The following is a 21494-nucleotide window of genomic DNA, read 5'->3' on the forward strand; positions in this document are numbered from 1 at the left end:
CTGAATTTAACCCTTACAGATCGGGGGGGGGTCATATTGACCCCCCCCTCTAGTTTTTTCAATGTCATTTTTTTTGTAGGTAAGATGGAGAGCTGTGACTTCATGACTTTTTAAGTTTAGTAATTATACGTCGGCAAGAGTTGATTTTATTAGGATATCTGGTCTGTGTCGGTCGTGGTGTCCGGTCAAAGTCGGTTGGGTAGCACCAAAATTAAAAAAATATTCTAAATAAATCTTAATTTCTACATTATGACTTTTGTGTATAAGGTAGAAACCTAAATTTTTTTTGGTGAATACTGAGATATCAATGACCTTATGAGAAATGTGGTGTTATGACCGTTTGACCGCACCCTGACCGACTTTATGACCGATTTTTGTCCGGCTTTTACTACAGACATATATCATGAATATCGTGGCTTCTATTACAGCTAGAGACCTAAATTTTTTTTTGGTAAATCCTTGAGCAATAATAAACAGATAAAAATATTAATTTGCGCCGCCAACCGCCGTTTCACCGCCGTAACCGCCGAAAATGGCGGTTTCCGTTATTTGCCGTTTTTCGGCGATGATCAGAAAAAGTAATTTTTTTGTTATGAAAAATAAAAGTTTGTCCTAAAATTTGGTCATCCTAGCTGCAAAATTGGCCGCTCTACAGCTGTTTTAAAATTTAGCGGCTGGCCGCTAAAAAGCGGCTAAGGAGCGGCCTGACCGCTATGACTAGAAAAAGTAATTTTCTCTAAAAATACACATGAACCACCAGAAAAAAATTTTACGTCTTTATCTGTAACAGAAGCCGAGATAGAGGGGGGGGTCAATATGACCCCCCCCCCCAATCTATTAAGGTGGAACTAGGGGCCCGATCTGTAAGGGTTAAGATATATCTTGATAAACGAGAATTTGAAAAAAAATACCAAGTCCCCCCGCAGGGTTGGTTTTTTTTTTGCGGCGGCGGAAAATGGCGGCGAACGGCGGTACCGCCGCCATTTTTCCCCCCACAGGGTTGCTTGTAAGGGGAAAAATTTTTGAAAAAAATAACATGGTCTCAAATGATTCCAAATTGTCTAATTCGGCGAGAAACGCAATAAAAAATTTTTTTTTGCGGCGGCGGAAAATGGCGGTGGACGGCGGGAGCGGTGGTACCGCCGCCATTTTTTATTCAAATATTTTTTTACTGATCTACCTCAAAAGGTTTTGTCTCAATATCTTTAAAAGCACAGGAGAAGCACTGAATTCAAGATATTTCTTAAAAAACGAGAATTTGAAAAAAAATGACCAAGTCCCCCCGCAGGGTTGGTTATAAGGGGAAAAATTTTTGAAAAAAATAACATAGTCTCAAATGATTCGAAATTGCCTTATTCGGCGAGAAATGCAATAAATTTTTTTTTTTTTTTTCTGGCGGCGGCGGAAAATGGCGGCGAACGGCGTGAGCGGCGGACCCGCCGCCGTTTTTTTTTGTGAAAGATACCAAAACTTGGGGTAATAAGTGACCCAGCCCAAAAGATTTCACCCAATTATCTCTAAAACTAAGGGAGTAGCAACCAAAATAAAATCGCTGGTATGTCGTGGCACGAGTCACCACATTTCCCCCCCCCCCCCCTTTAGAACAGACAGAGATTAGTTCTAGAGTAGCTGAATTTTCAACATAAGAACATTTCATGAAACAATAACTTTTTATTTCTATTTCAACAAATTATGTATTTTGTGCTAGAAAAATAATAATATCACAGCAGATCACATTTAAATCGTGTAATTTTCAAACTATATACAGCGCAGCAATAACAGGCTGATTAATAGATGAATAGTTAAGATTTTACCCAGAGGTGTATAAATGTTTTACAAAATCTCATCCCCTTGGGTGAAAAGAAGTTAAAACTAAGGAAAGTTATCCTTATTAAGTTGGATTGCTTTTACAAATAGACAAACGTCCTGTTATTCGAAGTAACATTATACATTTTGATTTGCGCATTTTTATACAATTTTCTTTCGGTAATACTTTTGTACAAGATATTTCATAGATTTATTCAACAAGGGCAACATCTAAAACACAAAACTTGCTCCTAAAAAATAAATGAATGGAAAAATAAAGACTACAAAAAATTCTTTTGAATTGGGAAAGCTAATTGTCCTTTGAATATAGACGTACAAACTCCGGAGAACAGTTTCCTTTAGTTGAGTACAGAATCTCCCCTCCCCCCCCCTCTTATTAAAAAAAAAATAGAAAGCAAGGGAAGAACATATTTAATTGCTCTTTACTTTATGGCAGGTTGGGTCAGGTTTTATAGGGTACTGTGAAGCCCAGTAGGGTTAGGGCACCGCATAGTTAGGGACCCCCCTGCATAAATTAAGTACTCCCCTCGTTAATTTTCAAAATTATCCAACATATAGGGTGTGAGGGTTCATTGGTCTGTAGGTACTTTGAGGAAAAGCACACAATATTTTAGTCATACCTATCCACCTATCCTTTTATCTACAGAATAGAGTAAATGCATTTACCTACAAGTAGGACAAGGGCACCTGGATCCAAGCCAGGTTTCTGGTAAATCCTGATTTTGCCTGCAGAAGTTTAAGGTCCAAAAATTTCGATTTAATGCGATCATAAAAGTTGATTAAAATATTTTGACAAACTCGAAAGTATTGAAGTTTAGCTACTAAGACATCAATGTTGGCTAATGCAAGCAAGAAAATATAAAAACATTATGGAAAATGTCAATAAGTAGTGCAAAACAATGTGCATCATTTTTTAGATGGAATTTTTGTTCCTTTCCTTGAAGCAAACCATTTAGCTAAACAGGTAATACACCACATGGGCCTGAAGTATTCCGCGGTTGCCATGTTGTATCAATTTCTGGATTATAAATACCTATTATAGTATAGCCTAGGTTAAGATCAGTGGCCGAAAATTTTGAAACCACCCTTAAACCAAAATTGAGGGGGGTACAGGAGGGTGTAATACAGGCAATAAAAGGGGTATCCACCCTCTATAATTTACTAACCCCCTTTTTCACGCCTGTTTTAACTGCACCTAAACTACATATTGATATATTTAGTTGTAAGAATAATCTTGGACATAGATGATAAAGAATCAAAAGTTGCAAATATTGCAAAGCAGAAAAAATTAACATGGCAACCGTGCCTACAATAACAATTGACACATCTGTCTGCTAATGGAACACCATTTTCCTCGGCATTCGTGGTCCCACACACGCGAACGAGCTTCACATTCGCCTGATTCACCATACAACCTAAACTGAATATTTTGAAGGAAGCCTGTAAGAAATACACCGCTTGAGCTGCCACAAGTAGACCCAATACTTCAAATTTAAAGCCTTTAGCTTCAATAGCAAAAAAGATACAGGCATCTGAAAATTAAAATGAAATTGAAAATTAAATGAAATTTTGAAGCTTTAGGGAACAAAGTAAGAATGCATCCAAAAGTATAGAACAAAATAAAAACACGAATGGACAAACAGTTATATAGCAGATGTTAAGTTGTCAAAAAAGAGAGAATATGTAAAACAAAAATCACAAAGACTTTAGGATGAAATAAGTTTTTCTTTTCGTTTAAAAACAATGAATAGACTATATCTTCACACAAAGATTCAAAATCTTAAAAAGATGACCAGAACATCACATAACACCTTTCAAAGTAACAGCTAATAAAAGAATACTTTCCTTAGTATTTTGGAAATTTAAATATGATTTTTATGCTTACCAATACAAGGCTCTAAAACATCTGTAACATGAGCTCTAGGATTTCCCTCAACTTCAGCCTACAGAAATAAAATCAAACAATGCAAATGAAGGTTGATGAATATCTACATTATAGTCCCCAAAATTTTTAAGTAACGTATTAACTATACTAGATACTAACGTCTTATCTTTATGTAAAAAGATGTAATTTCAAAGTAAGTATTGCAATATTCAAAGGTAGCGAAGCTCATAAATGTGAATGTAAGAAGAACAGCCAATGAGATAGAGGTAAAAAGAGCAGTACTAAGTAATTCATAGATTATATGTGCATAAGTCAGAAAAATCTTCACACAAAATCAGTCTTCTATCTTAAATGACAGAAGTTAAAATTATATTTCCTCTATAATATGATGTACTTTAGAGTAAGCAGACAGACCGACCGACGGTTAAAGTGAGTTATAGAGTAGATGCTCAAAATCTTTCGTCTGTCTGAAATAGTAGCCAAGAAATTCACGTTTCTTCCTAAACGTAGCTGACAGACGTAATTTTGGAATTATAGAGTAGCTTCAGTAATAAAAGCACTGATGTAAAGTAACAGACATGTTGTGTTATAGCCAGTTGTAGCAATGATTTATTGGAGTTTATAATCATTTAAAATTTTACTTAAACACTTAAAGGGCGAATATAGGTTCAATATGATATGAGCTTATATGAAAGGTGCAATTAAAGGGTGAGCAAAAAAAAATGCGTACCTTTTTAAAATTGAAATTGCGCGGCTTGTGTTAATAGTAGAAAAATACTACGCATACCGTTAGAACCGCTAGGAAGTCTATTTTTAGGAAATATAAAAATGATTCCTGTGCTACGCATAGTTTAGGAGCTACGTGTTAAAATGTCCCAACTGACTTAAAACTTGACTTGCGAGTAAATTTTGGGACATTTTACCATCTGGCTCCTAGATTATTTATAGCACAGGAACCGTTCTTATATTTCCAAAAAATACAGTTCATAGCGGTTCTAACGGTATGCGTAACATTTTTCTACTATTACCACAAGCTGCGCAATTTGAAATTAAACAATGTAGGCATCTCTTTTTGCAAAATATCTTCTCTAATTTTTAGTTATATTTTAAAATTTACTCGCAAGTCAAGTTTTACATCAGTTGGGACATTTTAACATGTAGCTCCTAAACTATGCGTAGCACAGGAATCGTTCTTATATTTCCAAAAAATAGACTTCTTAGCGGTTCTAACGGTATGCGTAGTATTTTTCTACTATTAACACAAGCTGCGCAATTTGAATTTTAAAAAGGTACGCATTTTTTTTTGCTCACCCTTTACATACTTTTAAAATAACTATGCTAAATTTAGAAATTCAAAAAAATTCTTAAGTAGATTTTACAATTTTTGCATTCATTTCAACATATGATAAATCAGAAAGTCAACAAAATCGTTTTTTTTAACCATTATAAGATCTTTTTTTCACTATTTTTCTTAAATCAATTTGATTGTTATATTGGCATGCATCTTATATGATAACATAAATGTTTATTTGTTTTAATTATATATTATTTTATTACATTTTTAATTTCCGTAAAAAAATTTTACGCAAGAGTGCCTCAAATATAGCGTCAAGGGTAAATAATGTGTTTTAAAATTTATTTTCTCTATGAGCATCTGTGATTAATCCCTTATGAAATATTTACCCTAATTACGATACGTAACACGAACATACATACACAAACATGATGCAACTTTTAGCAAAAAAAATAATATTTTAATTTTTAAATATTTTTTTTAAATTAGTGGTTCAGCCCTTACTTTTTCAATGTACTTTTACAAAATTATTTTATGAAACATTTATTTGATCAAAAGTAAAAGTTGCAGCATCCAATGTCTGTCAAATCCTTTCCTCTTCATTATGACTATGATTGAACAGAAGCTTTATAATTCAACCTTTAGACACAGCCTTGTGTGATGCAGTGATGTTTGGATTTCTTAGGGAACTACATTTGTTACGCAAAATTACGTAATTCTATCGACGAATTGGATCGGTTTTTGGCTAGAAACAGACTTATACAGTTAAATATGTCAATGTCTTTAAGTTATTTATAATCTATATAATGGCACCTTTGAAATAAGCTCATATTATATCAAACCTATATTCGCCCTTTAAATGTGCGGAATTCATGATACACCAAATATATTTACAAACTACATCAAATAAATTTATAGGATAATGAATATAGTGTAGCTTCTTTTAACCCATATTGTGCCAAATCATTATAGGAATAGAAAAATTACCTTGAAAACATCCACAAATCGATCACTAACACTCTTGGATATTTGAATATTCCGGATATTCTAAATCAAAACAATCATATCAATAGGTAGAAGTCTTAAGAGTGGTTTTCAAAATGTACATTCTGCAACATTCAAAACTATATGGTTGAAAATGATATTTTTTTCTCTTTGCAGACAAATATTATTAAAATTGAAACAAAAAGAAAAGCTAATTTTAGGGAAGAATTGGAAAATGACGGTTTAATAAAAAAAAATTACACTTTTTTAGATTAAAACTAACGGGGTGTTCTGAATGTTCTCGTACGAGGTGGAACCCTGTTTCATCTTTCAATTGAGTTTTTAAATATCAGCCAATAGTGTCGGAAATATTAACACAGTCAAGTCGCTACAAAAGAGCTAAAAGTCTTTTTCTAGCAGACAATAAAGGTCTTCCCCACGGGAACCAGGAAGTACCTCCCCCCCCCCCTGGTCCTCTAAAAACAGAGACTAATTCTAGCAGACAGAATTTTTGGGTAAGTTCATTTTATCATCCATTGTCCCGATCCTGATGAAAAACTGTGCTAAATCCCCTAAATTTTTTGCATTTTTCTCACTAAGCTTTTCTAATCCAATTACGTGCATTTCTTTTCAATAAAAAAAACTTTAATACATGCGCTGCTACAGCTTCATAAAAGACTTTTTTTATTGGTAGGTCCTTCTGTGCGTCCGTTCAGTTAGCATAATATTTATTTATTGCATCGTATTATGTACAGGTTTCCCACACAGGCTCGGGCCAACAAAACCAGTTTTACATTCATGATTTAATTTTAATATTCGTGAAAAAACTCTCTGTAATACATGAATTTTTTAGTATGGCTGAGAATCGATTCTAATCCAGCAGATATCAATCGGTTATGAAACCCCTTCCCCTTGCTATTTGTTTGAATGTGTACCTGAATTGCAGCTTGCAGTTTAGACTGTATATTCTGATATTCCAAAGAGTTGACTCTGAATCTAAATCCAGGAATACCTGGCTTCCGGTTGGTCACCTAAAAATTTATATATTTAATTCCTACCAATTATAATAAAAGTAAGTAAAAATATAAGTAATAAAAATATTGTGTTTAGACGGTCAATGATAAAGCAACTAGTAGTAAACAAATTAACAAGGATGAAAAATACTTAAAATGTTATTAATTTTACAGAAATGATGAGTTATAAAGTTCTTCAACTTTCGTATTGAATATTAGGTTTTTAAAAATGATAGTTATTCTTCTATGGTTCGATTCTAGAATTAAACTATTTGTCTAAAAAATTTTAGGCTTTGGCATTATTTTTTTTTTAATGACAAATATGTAAGGAAGGTGAGGGGATATGTCCGTTTTAGTAACCAAGCTAAAACACAAAGGAACACAACTAAATAATGAGTTACAGCAATGAATTTTGGCGGAAAACATAACTACGAAGATCTGTATTGTACTACATTGAAGCAACTGCCATACCAAAAGTCACTGCTGTAACTCTTTTTTTTGGTTGGATTCCTTTGCGTTTTAGGTTTGGTTACAAATTAGCTCATCCGCCCTACCCTTTCATCGCATTGTTGCCATAAAATTTTATATATTGGCGAAGCCTCAAGTCTACATATCGAACTATTTACACCCCTTTATCGTTTTTTTTGTATGTCCGTTGAGTTTTTGACAGGAAAGCTTCAAATAGTTCCTGGGATAGGTTAAGGCTATTTTATTTTTACCTGAATGCTGAGATATTGGGCACCTCCCGCATCCCCTTCTGGTGAGAGGCTGTGAGAATCTGAATCCATTATTGTCAGCTGGGCATCATGTTGGTGACTAGATAGGTAACAGATATTGATCAAGATAATGGTAAAGCAAGGACGTCCAAGTTTTCCATTTTGGGGGAAATAAAAACTTTTATAGAGAGAATTTAATGTGCAGAAAATCCCCCCCCCCAAAAAAAAAAAAATTAAATGTTTTCTTGGGGGTAAAATTTACATGGAACTTTAGCCATCTTCCCCCATCCAAAATTGACGTCCTTGTAGTAAAGCATAAATAAATAAAGGATACAGGAATAATGTGTAAATCCCAAGTTTTATATTGAAAACACAAAACTTGGAAGAAATTTTTTTTGCCCAACTTTTTGCCTTTGAAAGCGTCTAATTTGATAACTTAATGGATAAAAATTTAAACAAATAATGATAAATTACAGTGTTTAAACAGGCAAGACGTAAGATTTTAGATTACTGTCTTACCAGATATGAAAATGTTGAGGAATAGAACCGAGGATGAGGATCCAGTTATCTGTTATGACAAGATGAGTCACTGAGTTCACCTCCACACATACTTTATCCACTCGTCTACAAGTAAAACAAGGATAACAATACCCATCACAAAGCAAAGGAATACAAGATTACAAAAGAAAAACAATGAAACAGGAAGACAATCTTTCATAGAAAATAGATAGGTAAATAACATTTCCCTGACATAGGATAATGGCAAAAATATATTACCTACTTAAGAAAATATCATATTTGTACAAAAAAAAACTTTAAAAACTGACAAAAATAAAGTAGCAAATGTTTTGCTTTATATTTCAAAATGAAAATGCGAATCATTCCATAAAAGAATCCATACAATAGCTCTTAGTTTCTACAGGACTCCTAAACCAAGCAGGATCTTAGCCACAGATAGGGCTATCAAATCCTTTCTATGATAAACCAATGGATATAGAATACGTGGACATAGTGAGAGATTCTCGCATACCCTGATGAAATGTTTCTCCCAGTTGGCTAACATAACGACACCACCTATACCCCCACCTTATGCATGCCGTTACTCCATCCCCTCCCTTGACTACAGAGGAACGTATTAAACAATATCAGAGGACTTTATTGGTAACCAAAATTGACAACAACAATTCCCCTATTACAATATCCACGTATTCTATATCCATTGATAAACCTAAACTTTCCAAACTTAACCTAACATAACCATTTTTTTCACGTGTGGGTGCATTTTATTTTAACGTATTTTTTATATAGAACAGACACATAAGCGGCTACTCAAAAATGTAATAAATCTGGACTTAACCTATAAATTGAACCACTTATTTTATTTATCCTTAGGTAAAACTTCATGATTCTAAAAATTAAACAGAGGTGGATTCTTTAAAGAATAAGGATCTTCACTCGCTGGTGAGGCAAAATTATTTTAGTGAAAAATCCTCCAAAATCGCATAAAAAACTACAAAAATTAAATAAAATCATAAAAAGGTTATTAGCATAAGATTTTGTTAAATTTTTGTAGATTTTTATGTGATTTTTGAGTATTTTTTACAAAAACAATTTTGCCTCACCAGTGAGCAGCGACCCCAATTTTTAAAAGCGAAGCTTTTCTATAATTAGGGTCGGTCCGTCCGTCCGAGATAGATAGCTTTTATTCGTTAATTTAGGAATGTTAGAATTGTCCTATCGATTTCAAACTTTGCATGATGATTCCTGTAGTAGTTGGGCACGATTTAGAAAGCGTAGCAACTCTATAATCATGACCAGAATGTCCGTACGTCCATTTTAAAAATGTTGATTTTTCTACTTTTTTAACAACAAATTTTCAAGTGTTCTAATTATCCGTTTGATCTGATTTTTGGTATATTGATTCCTGGGACAACAACGAACAATATTATAAGCAAAGCAACTCTACAATCAAGTCCAAAAATGTAAGTATGTCCATAAACATTATCCTGCTTCAAGCAGTTTTTTTCAACAAATTTACTTACAATTTTGCTTCGACTCTAATACTTTTAAATTCTGATTATTCAGTTCAGATACCATACAAGTGTTAATGTCCGTTTGTCCTACCGTTTCAGTGCTTCGCTTTTATGGATGTTGTCATCCTTGTTTTTAAAGAATCTACCTCAGATTATTTGCAATTTTTAAGTAGATTAATCCTAAGATTGTCTCAAATTCACTATTAATGTATGTATAAATAAATAATTTTATGAAAATCATTTTTCTACACTACAAATTAGAAGGAAGTCTAACCGCATAAATTTGACCCTTTAAAAGAGGGGGGGGGGGGTGAGTATGCGACGAACCCCCTAGAGGCATCAAAACCAGGTAGGTAAAATAAATATTCAAGACAAATAAATGCACTTATTTTACCTAAATTCATGGTTTATGTCTAGGATTAGAGTCTCCACGCTTCCCTAAAATAAATAATAATAATTCTCAAGAGATTAAGTTGGTCTAATTTATAAGTTTTTTATTTTTCTTTTTGCAAAGTAAAAGTACGAGAGTTGACTTAAATTCATGTTAAAATAAGTAGGTGCTTCATACACATAATTAAATACTTGATATTGACTTATAAGGGTAGGAAAGGAAATCATTTCTAATACTGTGGGAAACTTCAACCAAAGGCTGACACTAATGACGAGAAAGCACTAAATTTTTTTCAATTTTTCAAAAAAGCATAAAAGGGGGTGGGGGATGTTCCTATGCGGGGAGCCCTTACCCTGCAGGGCTGCCCAACACCAATATAAGCTAAACATAATTGACATTAAGTAATAAGCATAATAAAAACTTGCACCCCTCCCCCCCCCCCCCCATTATTTTCTATTTATTCAGGAGGAGAAGGGTTTCGTTGCTCATCAGGGAACTTTGTGTGATGAGTCGAAAATTGTTCTTACAATATGGACAGATTATGATCACACCAATATCCTTTTTTAAAGCTTTTGAGAATAATTCTGATAATAAAAAAATTTACCTGAGCATAGGCGGTTATCTTCTGAATTATTGGATGGTTCACATAATTATTCAGTGATAGGTACCTAGAAGAAAGATTTGGATATTTTATTGGACAAATAGCAGGGTTAAAAAGAACCCCTGCAAAATATCTATCTTTTAAAAAATATATTCTAGGGGCGAAACCGCTTGTATCTAAAATTTGGTTTTCACAAGACTAGTTCTCATAAAAACTGATGCCTTTTCGAAATAAAGAAAAGATTGAAGACTTTCTAATAACACACAATCAATAATCCTACCACTTTGGAAGATAAAAATCCAATTACTACCTACTCAGGACGTCTAGAAATTGTTAACTTTTACAAAAACATTTAATAAAGATAAAATTTCCCCAAAAAGTGATATCACAGTACACTACACACGGACAGAAACTGACAAACTTTCTGGAGACCACTCTTTTAGAGATCCCCCCGAGTGTCATAACAATGACAAGAAAGCAATAAATTAAAATATTAATCGGTGGAAGATAAAGAGACATTAAAAATATTGGGTAGAAATAAAGAAATGAGTATGTCAGGTTGTCCACTTACCATGCATATGAGACAGCCATCACAGACAAGGCCGCTGATAATTTTAACATTAAGAACATCCAGGTATGATCTGAGTTGTAATGAATTATGCATAATAATATTTTTCATATAATGTATTAGATACCCTTTTAAGAAAATGATGTAGGTAGTATCTCAAAATAAAATATCTATAAAATAAAACTATAGGTAATAAAAATCCCTAACACTATTATTACTTTGACATTGTTTTACCCTACAATTTTTAATTATTAAAAAGGTAAAATGCAAAAGGGTAGGTAATTTGTAAAAGATATCTATAAAATAAAACTATAGAAATAAAAATCCCTAACACTATCATTAGTTTAACATTTTTTCCCTAGGTACAATTTTTAATTTTTAAAAAGGTAAAATGGCGCCTTTCCTTGAAGTTCCATTAGAAACACAGTAACCGCTCCTCCTTGTTTTGAAATAAATAAATAATAAGAGGGGGGATGGGAGGGGGGGGGTGGAGTTGTTCTTTATTACTTCAGATCAGGTTAGGTTATATAGGGTACTAGTTAGTAATGAACAAAAGAGGTTAGTCACTAGAAAAACTAAACCAGCCTTTTCCATATTTCTATTTTCATTAGTTAAGCATAAAACATTCCTTTGAAAAATTCTGACATGGACCGGTAATCTCCATCTAGATATGTTGACACATAGCTGTATGTCACAAGATAAACTAAAATAAAATAAATATTAAGATAAACTAAAAGTATGGAACTATGTAGAAACGGCGATGTAACTGCTTCTCCTGACACGATTTTTTGCTTATTCTTGCCAAATAGTTAACCTATCACTAAAAGCCAAAACATTCTGATAATAAATTAACATACTTACCAAAGGGTAAAAGTGATCTAAGAACAATGGTACCAGAAGTTCGTCTAAAAAAGAAAAATAAAGATTAATAAAAATAAGCTAGAAAACTTACCTACTTATAATATTTTTGTTGTTGAATGCAGTTTTCATGTATAAGAATGAGACACAAAAGCATAGAATGTACCTATAGCAATATCATTTTATTATGAACTCAAGGTCCCGCCTCGCTAGACCTGAAATCCTCACTGGAACTTACTCATTATTAACCAACTTTTACCTGAACATTGCAGGTGTCCTACATTTATCTAACCAGGGGGAGGGGAGGGATGTTGAACTGTAAATGATACTGCCACCAAATGTTAAATGAGAGAGGATTGCAAGAGGTTACTTATAATATACATGCAATGTTTAAAATAAAAGTGTTTAACATATCCACCAAAAAATATCTAGAGGAAATCTTAATTTATTGTCTCATCCTTTAATTGTTACCTAACATGATATTGAATAAAACTATTCTCTTCATCTTTGACAAGTCCCAGAGCTGTTAGCACGAATTCTGGGGTTAGGCCAAGCCCTCGGGCTTCCTTCGACTCATACAAAAATCCTAAAATAACACATTTTTAAAATCATTTGGTGTTCATATTACTATTGACTTTTAAAATTAAAATTTCTTTGACGTCCATTTTTTTCTAGGGGTAATTTTTATAGAGAGGATTGTGGTACTCTCTCCCAAAATAATTAAAAACCTTTCAAGGGCCTCCTTAAACTGTAAAGGAGAACCTTTTCGTTTGAGCGGTTAGCGATATACTTCCTTGCACACACACAGACATCCTGTAACTTTTTCAAAAGGATTAAATAAGCCCCATAATGATAAGGGCAATTCCATACCCCCGACTGCGGCATACCATGTAGCGCATCCGCTCGAATCTCGGCCCAACACTGCGTCATAACTAAAGACGATAATAATGGTTCCTATGGCTGGTGTATCAAATGCATGAAATAATCAGATAAATAGTAGAGAAAATGCCTTGGCCCAAAACAGACATAACACATTGTCTAACCACATTAAAATACACATCATTAAGCCAGATTTGGTTTAGAGATGCACCAAAATAAGTTCACGTGGTGTATCCAAATAGGCTACCCTCCTTCTAAATGGGGTCATAGTTAATTTTTTGTTTTGCTGCGCTATTTGTCGTTAAAATTATCCTTGTGATGTTTGTATCCACTTAATCAATACGTATCTAGACTAAACAGAGTTTATATATGTTGAATACGTACCTATGCTATGCATTTGTTTTATTAATTTCATACCTAGGCTAAACAAAAAATAAAATTACGTAGGTACCTAGGCTGAACAGAAAATAGAATACACTGAAAATAATTGTTCCAGGGACTTCGCCTACACGACTCATTTTTATATTTTTATTAACAATTTTATTATAACATACTGAAGAATATATATAAATATATGAATATAATTCTTATATAAAAGTAACAGGATGTCTGTTAGTTTTTCATTTGAATCGACCGATCTTGCTAACTGCTTTGGTTCTTCTTTGCAATTAATGTAGCTCCTCATAAATCCTTGGAAGGTTTAAAAAACTAGCTATTGTGGAGGAGAATACTACTGGCCAGTGGCGTGCGAAGCACTTTCTCTAGGGGGGGGCATTTTGAAGATTTTGTAAAATTTTGCCCCCCCCTAAATCAAAGTGCCCCGGGGGGGCACTTTGCTTTAGGGGGGGGCGTTTTGATTATATATACTAATTTTAAATAAGGGCGTTTTAAGGGGTGGGATTATTTTATTATGGGCCTTCTAGTCCTTATCCCTTCTTCCCCATCCCTTCCCCCATCCCTATTTCCCATTTATATCCCCCATCTCTTACCCCCCCCCCACATCTCTTCTCCCCCACCCCTTCTTCCCACCCTGCAATGACCGAAGGGAAGGGAGCTAGAAAGCATCTTCGAAAAAAAGTATAGAAGATAATTTAACCTTCCCCCCCCCCCCCCCCCACCACAAAACATTTTTTATGGGTGGAAGGGGATGTTATAAAATCTCAGCAGGAAGGATGAATAACCCCATTAAAAAAAAATTTTTGGGGGGGGGAAGATAAAAATACTCATTTTGGAAATAATTTACCAAAAATTAACCTAATATGTAAAACTGATTTCAAATATTTCTTTATTGTATGACAACAAGGATGACAACATCTTTAAGTAGCAAAGCACAAAAAATCATTAATAAGAATACAGACAAGTAGATTTAAAGAACATCTGTTGAAATAAATATATATTTTAGGTAGAAAAAGTTACAAATCCTTTTTCCTGTATGTTGTGTGATGACAGTCAAAGTAAATTACATACTGGATGCTCGAAACAGCAAGAAATTTTATTTTTCTAAATATTATAATCCACAAAAAATTTATCATACCATAAAAACCAAAGATATAAAGAACTATGTAAAAAATAAAAAAAATTAGTTGTCCTTTCATCTACAGATATAAAAATCTCTTAGAAATATGGAAAACTTTGGGGTATAGTCTCTTTTGTGGCAACGCCTCTTAAGGGGCATTTCGTCATATTTTCATAGTAGCTTTTAATAGGTTATTCTAGGTTAAGTTAGGTCAGGTGATTTTCCTGCAGGGTTAGGCAATTGGCCCCGCAGGAGCTATAAATAGGGGAAAAGCTACTGTGAAAATACGACGAAATGCACCTTAAGAGGCAATGTCACAAAAGGGACTATACCCAAAATTTAAAAGATACAAAAATAGCCATAAACGTCCTGAAAAGCAGTCCGACCTCCATGAATTTTTAATAGTTAATAATACTCCATAATGATGGGAATGTTAACATTAAGTTTTAGCCTTCTATCTTTAATTGCAGTTGCAATGTCACAAAAGGGACTATACCCAAAATTTAAAAGATACAAAAATAGCCAAAAACGTCCTGAAAAGCAGTCCGACCTCCATGAATTTTTAATAGTTAATTATACTCCATAATGATGGGAATGTTAACATTAAGTTTTAGCCTTCTATCTTTAATTGCAGTTGAAAAAATCACATTTCTCCCTTAGCATTACGTACTGACAGCCATAGTGAATTATAGAGAAGCAAAAAAGTTATATCAACATATCCTACCCTCTTTAAATGGCACTTTCAAACTCTGTTAATTTTTCATTAAGTGGTGTTTCCAAGGATTTATAAGGGCGGTGCGTGAAGCACACCTAAAAATATTTACTCCCTATTTGTACTAAAATCAATTAAAGACAACAAGAGTGGCGTATTTTATCAAGTTAGGAATATAGAGTGTAGTTAGTTTTAAGGGTTTTTAATGAAAATTGCCATAAAAAAAAACATGTCTTTTGGTAAGGGTATGTACACAAAAAAAATGATAAACTTATCCTGAAAATGATATGACATCATAAATAGTTATTCATTTAGACAGACATACAGTGTTAAGAAAAAGGCTTAGATAAATATCAACGATGTTTCTTTTTTATATAAAATAACTTTTTGATTAAATATTTGTTGTTTTCAAATGTTTTTATAGAAATAAAAATTAAATATACAATGTGATAAAAAGCAGAAACCATTTGGAAGGGCGCGAAGCGCAAATTTTTTTCTTCAAATATGCAGGGAAGGAGGGATTTTTGGGCTATTTATTACACTAGTCCCCAATATTTCAAATAAAATTTTCTTATTTGTTGGCTCAACAACTTTGGGGACTTTTATGGAATTTTGAATGGTTGGTTAATTAAGTCGAGTTTCCATACATTTCATCCACTAATTGTAATCTATGTAAGGGGTAATTTTGTGTATCATCATTGGGGATGTACAAAATTTCTTTGGTAAGTTTATATTATACAAAATAAAATACTTTCTATTACCTGGTTTGTTATGTTCAGTGAAAAAAGATTATAACCTAATTTCTACACTAATTTAAAAATTTGGTAAGGTTAAATGAATAGTAACTGTCTGTTTGGCGCGAAGCGCCAAATTTTTTTTTTTGAGTATTTCTTGATCTTTTTTTTGGAAACTGGGATAGTTTTGCTTTTTGTAGGGTAGGGGGCAAAAAGGGGCATTTTTGTTGACCAGGGGGGGGCAAAATGGGGCATTTTTTAACATTTAGGGGGGGGCAGGGGGGGCGGTGGCTAGGGGGGGGCAGAGGGGGGCGTTTTGTTCGCTAGGGGGGGGCGATTGCCCCAAATGCCCCCTTCGGTTCGCACGCCACTGCTACTGGCCCTCTCAGGAGAAATCACCTCTAGAAACCCCCCCCCCCCCAAATCATTCTTTACACAACTAAAACTAAAAATGTTGGAGGATTTCTTTAGAGGCCTCTAGGGGCGTAGCCGCCAGTTATAAAGTACCAAAAACATTTTTATACGCTATTATTTTAGTGCCTAATCGTCCTATATATAATAGTCACCAATTCTAACATTATTTTTTTATATGAATTAACATGCAAGATGTAATATATTATTAGGACAATTCTTTAGAGCTATAATCTGTTAAAGACTGACGGATATACCTTAATTATAGAAAATATTCCCTTTAAATATTTTATTTGACGTGTGTTAGTTTTAAAGTGTTGTTAACTTGTTGTGTGTAATGTGTATATTTTTACTAGCAGACGAAATTATTGTAAACGTAAACAAACTTTATTAATGTCGTCTTTGTTAAATAAATATTTTAATTAAGATATTATGGAACTGTTTAATAGACAAGCTTAAAGATATTCGGTTAAATTTTAAACATTTTGTACATAAATAAGGATGACAACGTCCATAAGTAGCGAAGCACAAAAAAACATGGATAATAATTAATATATTTGGGGCTAAGTAGACAGATCCATAGTGATCTATTCATGGTTACCCGGGCCGACAGAACGGATTTAGGTTGTTTATTGTTATAGTAATTTTAATTGTATATTTTATAATTTTTTTAGTTTAATTTTTGTATGCCCAAATAAATATGTTTATGTTTAATACAGACAAGGAGATTTAAAAAGCATTCTGAATGCTCTGAAAAACGGAAAATTTGATTTTGATACTATTATTCACAAAACATATGAAAATTGGACCAAAAACACCAAAGATAAGAGAAATATGAAAAAAATCCAGACTTTTATCTTTGAACACAAAAATCCCTTGAAACAATCGAAATTTAATTATTTTCCAAAAAAGTTTTAAAATCTGACCAAAAGATATGGGAAAATATGTGAAAATATAAAATTAGCCAAAAACCTGCTAAAAAGCATGGATATTTCCTTGGTTTTATTTTAATATTCTTATCTAATTAATTGTATTACTCGTCTATTTTGAATAGAAGCTGAGAACATTACCATGCAATTAGGTGGCAAATATAACAATAAGGATGACAACATCCATAAGTAGCGAAGCACAAAATTTCGTGGATGGGACTGACGGTCATTGTTGTTTTCTTCAAACGACGGGAAATTTAATTTTGATATCTTTAACTGAAAAAATTTTGAAAATCGATTAATAAACACCAAAGATATGGGGGAAAATGAAAAAATATAAAAATAGCCAAAAACCTGCAAAAAGGCAGTCTGACCGTCATTGTTGATTTCTTCAAATGAGCGGAAATTTAATTTTTAAATCTTTAACTGAAAAAATTTTGAAAATCGGTCCATAAACACCAAAGATATGGGGGGAAATGTAAAAAAAAATATAAAAATAGTCAAAAACCTGCAAAAAGGCAGTCTGACCGTCATTGTTGTTTTCTTCAAACGAAGGGAAATTTAATTTTGATATCTTTAACTGAAGAAAGTTTGAAAATCGGAACATAAACACCAAAGATATGGGGGAAAATGTAAAAAATATAAAAATAGCCAAAAACCTGCATAAAGGCAGTCTGACCGTCATTGTTGTTTTTTTCAAACGACGGAAAATTTAATTTTGATATATCTAACTGAAAAAATTTTTAAAATCGGACCGTAAACACCAACGATATGAGGAAAAATGTGGAAAATAAAAAAATAGCCTAAAACCTGCTAAAAAGCCGTCCGACCGCCATTGATGTTTTATAGGTAATTGTGCTCCTTAATGATAGGAATATTGTCAAAAAATTTCAGCTTTCTATCTTTTATAGGAGCTGAGTAAATCCCATTTCCCCCATAGCGTTACGGACGGACTGACGGACGGACAAAGTGAATTATAGAGTAGCTTCGCTACTAAAAAGAGTAGTGAAACTAGTAATGGTAAAAAAGACACCACTGCAAAAAGTAGCTGAAAGGTGAAAATTTCATTTTGAAGAAGTGCTGAACAGACCTGACTTGAAATTACGGCTTAACCAGAACCAGGACATGAAAAAGACATAGATATAAGACCACCAACTATTCAAGAAGTTGAAGCTGCTATATAGTCTAAATAATGTCATAGCACCTTGGCCAGTTTTTATAGAGTGACCTTGGTTATGTAATTCATAACTACAATAATTTGCAAGCTTTTTCCAATATGGTAAATTTTAGAGACAAGAAAAGATATCAAAGGACTGGTCTAAAGGAGTTAATGTGGTATCCGCCTAGGTTAAATGGCAGACACCAGAGTCCAAATGACTACGGCAGTGCGAACAGACGTGGACACATATATTATAGAGAAGCTACGCTTCTCTAGCAATCACTAAATAATAAACAGAGTCTATTCAGTTGTTCCTTTATTCAGGGTCTAAGGTTTACTAAAGTTGTACAACATAATATAAATACATATGGATTAGGAATAAAGATAGTTAAAGGTAAATCATACAAGTAAAACATAGATAGTTGCAATGGTTAGGTAGATGGCTATCCCTGTCCGGGGGAGGCAGGATAGCCCATGGAACAGCACAATAGGTAGATAAGCATAGAGGGGTTGAGTGGTAGGTCTGGGTACTAAAAGGGAAGGTTTGATGATTACTGTGACAACAACAGTCTGTGTGGGTGGTGATTCTATCGGGTGAAGGAAGGCTTAGATCCTTTATCCTCAGGGCTGAGGTGGTGCTGATAACTTGGTGGTTGAAGGGGAAGGTTCCGGTGCTTAAGAAGGGAGAGGGAGGGGTAACACCCCTCCCTCCACTTGCAGGACAACTGAGAGATGAAATCAATACCGTTATCTGACATATTTGCAGGTGGCTTTACAATTGTAGAATAACAGGATTTAGCTGGGTGCGTAGCATCACTATAATGTCTTGGTTTCTGCATGGCCCAGAGTTGCCGAATACCACATTAACATAAAATTAAAAATCAAAGAGGATTCAAATAATTGTGTTAATTGGAAAGGAATCACTATAACATTAAAGTTTTCCTCAAGCTAATAACATTTTCAACATTTATGAGTAGCTTTTACAAGCAATATTTCTATAAAAAAAAAGATTAAATTTTGAAAAAGTTTATTTTAAAAGTTATTTAATTACAAAATAAGTTTATAAAAATAGTTTTAAAAATTCCAAATCCAAGATCAGCCAGAATCCTAACAATAAAATAAATTTCATTAAAATGCATTAAAGATTTTTTCTTTAATTTAAATAATGATTTTGTATTGCTGTAAGATTATACCTATGATGATTATCAATAAGATCTTTATTGCCATAATTCAGCTCTTGACCACTTTTTCTCACATATTGGGTGATGCTTTCCTTGGTTACAATTAGGTGCTTTTTTCTTTGTATAATGATTAGGGGTATTGTTATTCCCAGTTTGCATATCCTCCTCCTGAAATAAAACTATCAATATATTTTCTATTTACATTACTCAAATAAAATATACTAGTGGCTCCGCCCAGGTATAAGGTATAACCAACAAGCAAAATAAATCTAAAATAATATTTGGGGGGCAAATGGAGAGGTCGTCAATTTTAAGATGTGTTGTCCCCCAACGACAGCAGAAAAACAAGTATAGGTTTCGTGATTTTTTCCTTAATTAATTTCGTTATAGGTATAAGCTTGGGGCTAAATGTTCATTAGTGATTTTTTTTTATAAATTTTAAAAGATTTTTGAAATTTTTTTTACATTTTTTCTATATTTATTTTTTAATTTTCTTTTTCGTTTTTTTATCAATTTCTTTGTCTTTGCCTTGGTGCTTTGCCCCTACAGGGTTAAGGTGTTTTACAAATTTTTTTTGATAAGCAAAAAAACGAAAAAAGAAAAATTCGAACAAAAAAAGAAACAGTTTAAAACCACCAAAGGACCAGTATTTATATTCCCTAAAGAGTAGGACCCAATCGGTTCAGAAGCTTCAGACAGACAGACGGACATGATTGACTATAGATCTTCTGAAATAGATTTTCTGAATGGACATAAATGTAGAAAACATAGTTCTACTTTGTATTTTAAATATAACTGTGGCAAAATCCGAATGTGTCGATTTTAAATTATTATTCTAACAATAGACGTACCATATAATAACAACCAGTGTTATCTTTTGGTCCTATCCAAAACCCATCTCTTCCATTGGATACATGATTGTCTACCAGCAATCCTAAATATTTGTTTCATTGTATAATAGATTTCTCTAACTTTGTTCATTGTAATTTTTAAAATTTTGTTGGTGTTTAAAACTTGATATAAGTGAAACCACCAGGGTTTTAATTGAATAATATAATTTGAAGGAAAATGAATAATTTTAGAAAATCATTAAATAAAAAATTTGTTAAAAAAAAATATTTTTACCACTAAGATAATCAGCATCACTGTCTTGTATGACTGCAAGTGTTATGTTCATTCCCAATTTCTCACATTCTCTCTTTGCATTTTCCCAGTTTACCATGATATCAGTCAACAACTTGTAGCAGGTTCCTTCTGTTTTATCAAACTGCGTACCATCCCTCACTGTTCCATTGATAATAGTTATTGTTTTGTTACTTTCAATCCATCCTGCACCACAACGTACTGAAATTTTTTTAAATTTAGTCTTTATATTCCTTTAGCTTGTTTATATTCAACTAGCGGCTATGCCCCTAGAGGCATCTAGAGACACGTATTTTTTCTTTTCTTTTCAATCTATTTTAAAATCAGCTAATTACCAAAAATATTTTTTCGCCGATATATGGTGCAAAAAATGTCCGCAGGGCGGCGTTTTTAATTTTTTTGTCGATTTCTTTGGGGAGGGTGGTGGTACCCTCCCTCAAAATAGTTATAAACTTGTAAGAAGCTACCCTGTTAAGAAGAACCCGATTCAACGGTTAGTGAGATCCTTCGGTATAAACATAAAAACACACACAGACATCCTGTTACTTTATTGTAAGGACTAGCGGCTACGCCCATAGAGGCCTCTAGGGGCACTTTAGGAGGAGAGAGTCAAATTTATTAACCCAATTTCTTATTCTAAATTTTTAAAGAAAAAGTAAA

General features: G+C 33.2%; 2 protein-coding genes across 2 annotated transcripts; both read right to left on the reverse strand.

The window, feature by feature from the left end:
• Window positions 1–1658: 1658 nt before the first annotated feature.
• On the reverse strand, window positions 1659–13614 carry LOC145306015 (transmembrane protein 129). The gene is made up of 16 exons (XM_080147948.1): window positions 13501–13614; window positions 12642–12756; window positions 12174–12217; window positions 11941–12015; window positions 11316–11385; window positions 10748–10811; window positions 10147–10190; window positions 8239–8343; window positions 7723–7819; window positions 6926–7021; window positions 5994–6053; window positions 3713–3770; window positions 3134–3242; window positions 2764–2809; window positions 2494–2552; window positions 1659–2057 (listed from the first exon to the last, which is right to left on the reverse strand). The coding sequence occupies exons 1-16, from the start codon at window positions 13565–13567 to the stop codon at window positions 2018–2020; spliced, it is 1149 nt and encodes a 382-aa protein (XP_080004074.1). The 5' UTR covers window positions 13568–13614; the 3' UTR covers window positions 1659–2017.
• A 5906-nt stretch (window positions 13615–19520) lies between these two features.
• On the reverse strand, window positions 19521–21113 carry LOC145305934 (uncharacterized). The gene is made up of 4 exons (XM_080147816.1): window positions 20817–21113; window positions 20543–20625; window positions 19704–19859; window positions 19521–19617 (listed from the first exon to the last, which is right to left on the reverse strand). Exons 1-3 carry the CDS (start codon window positions 20911–20913, stop codon window positions 19728–19730), a joined length of 312 nt encoding a protein of 103 aa, XP_080003942.1. The 5' UTR covers window positions 20914–21113; the 3' UTR covers window positions 19521–19617; window positions 19704–19727.
• Between the last annotated feature and the right edge of the window lie 381 nt (window positions 21114–21494).

The sequence above is a fragment of the Acartia tonsa genome, chromosome 14, assembly GCF_053477335.1.
Source record: "Acartia tonsa isolate MP-2025a chromosome 14, ASM5347733v1, whole genome shotgun sequence".
Lineage (NCBI taxonomy): Eukaryota > Metazoa > Arthropoda > Copepoda > Calanoida > Acartiidae > Acartia > Acartia tonsa.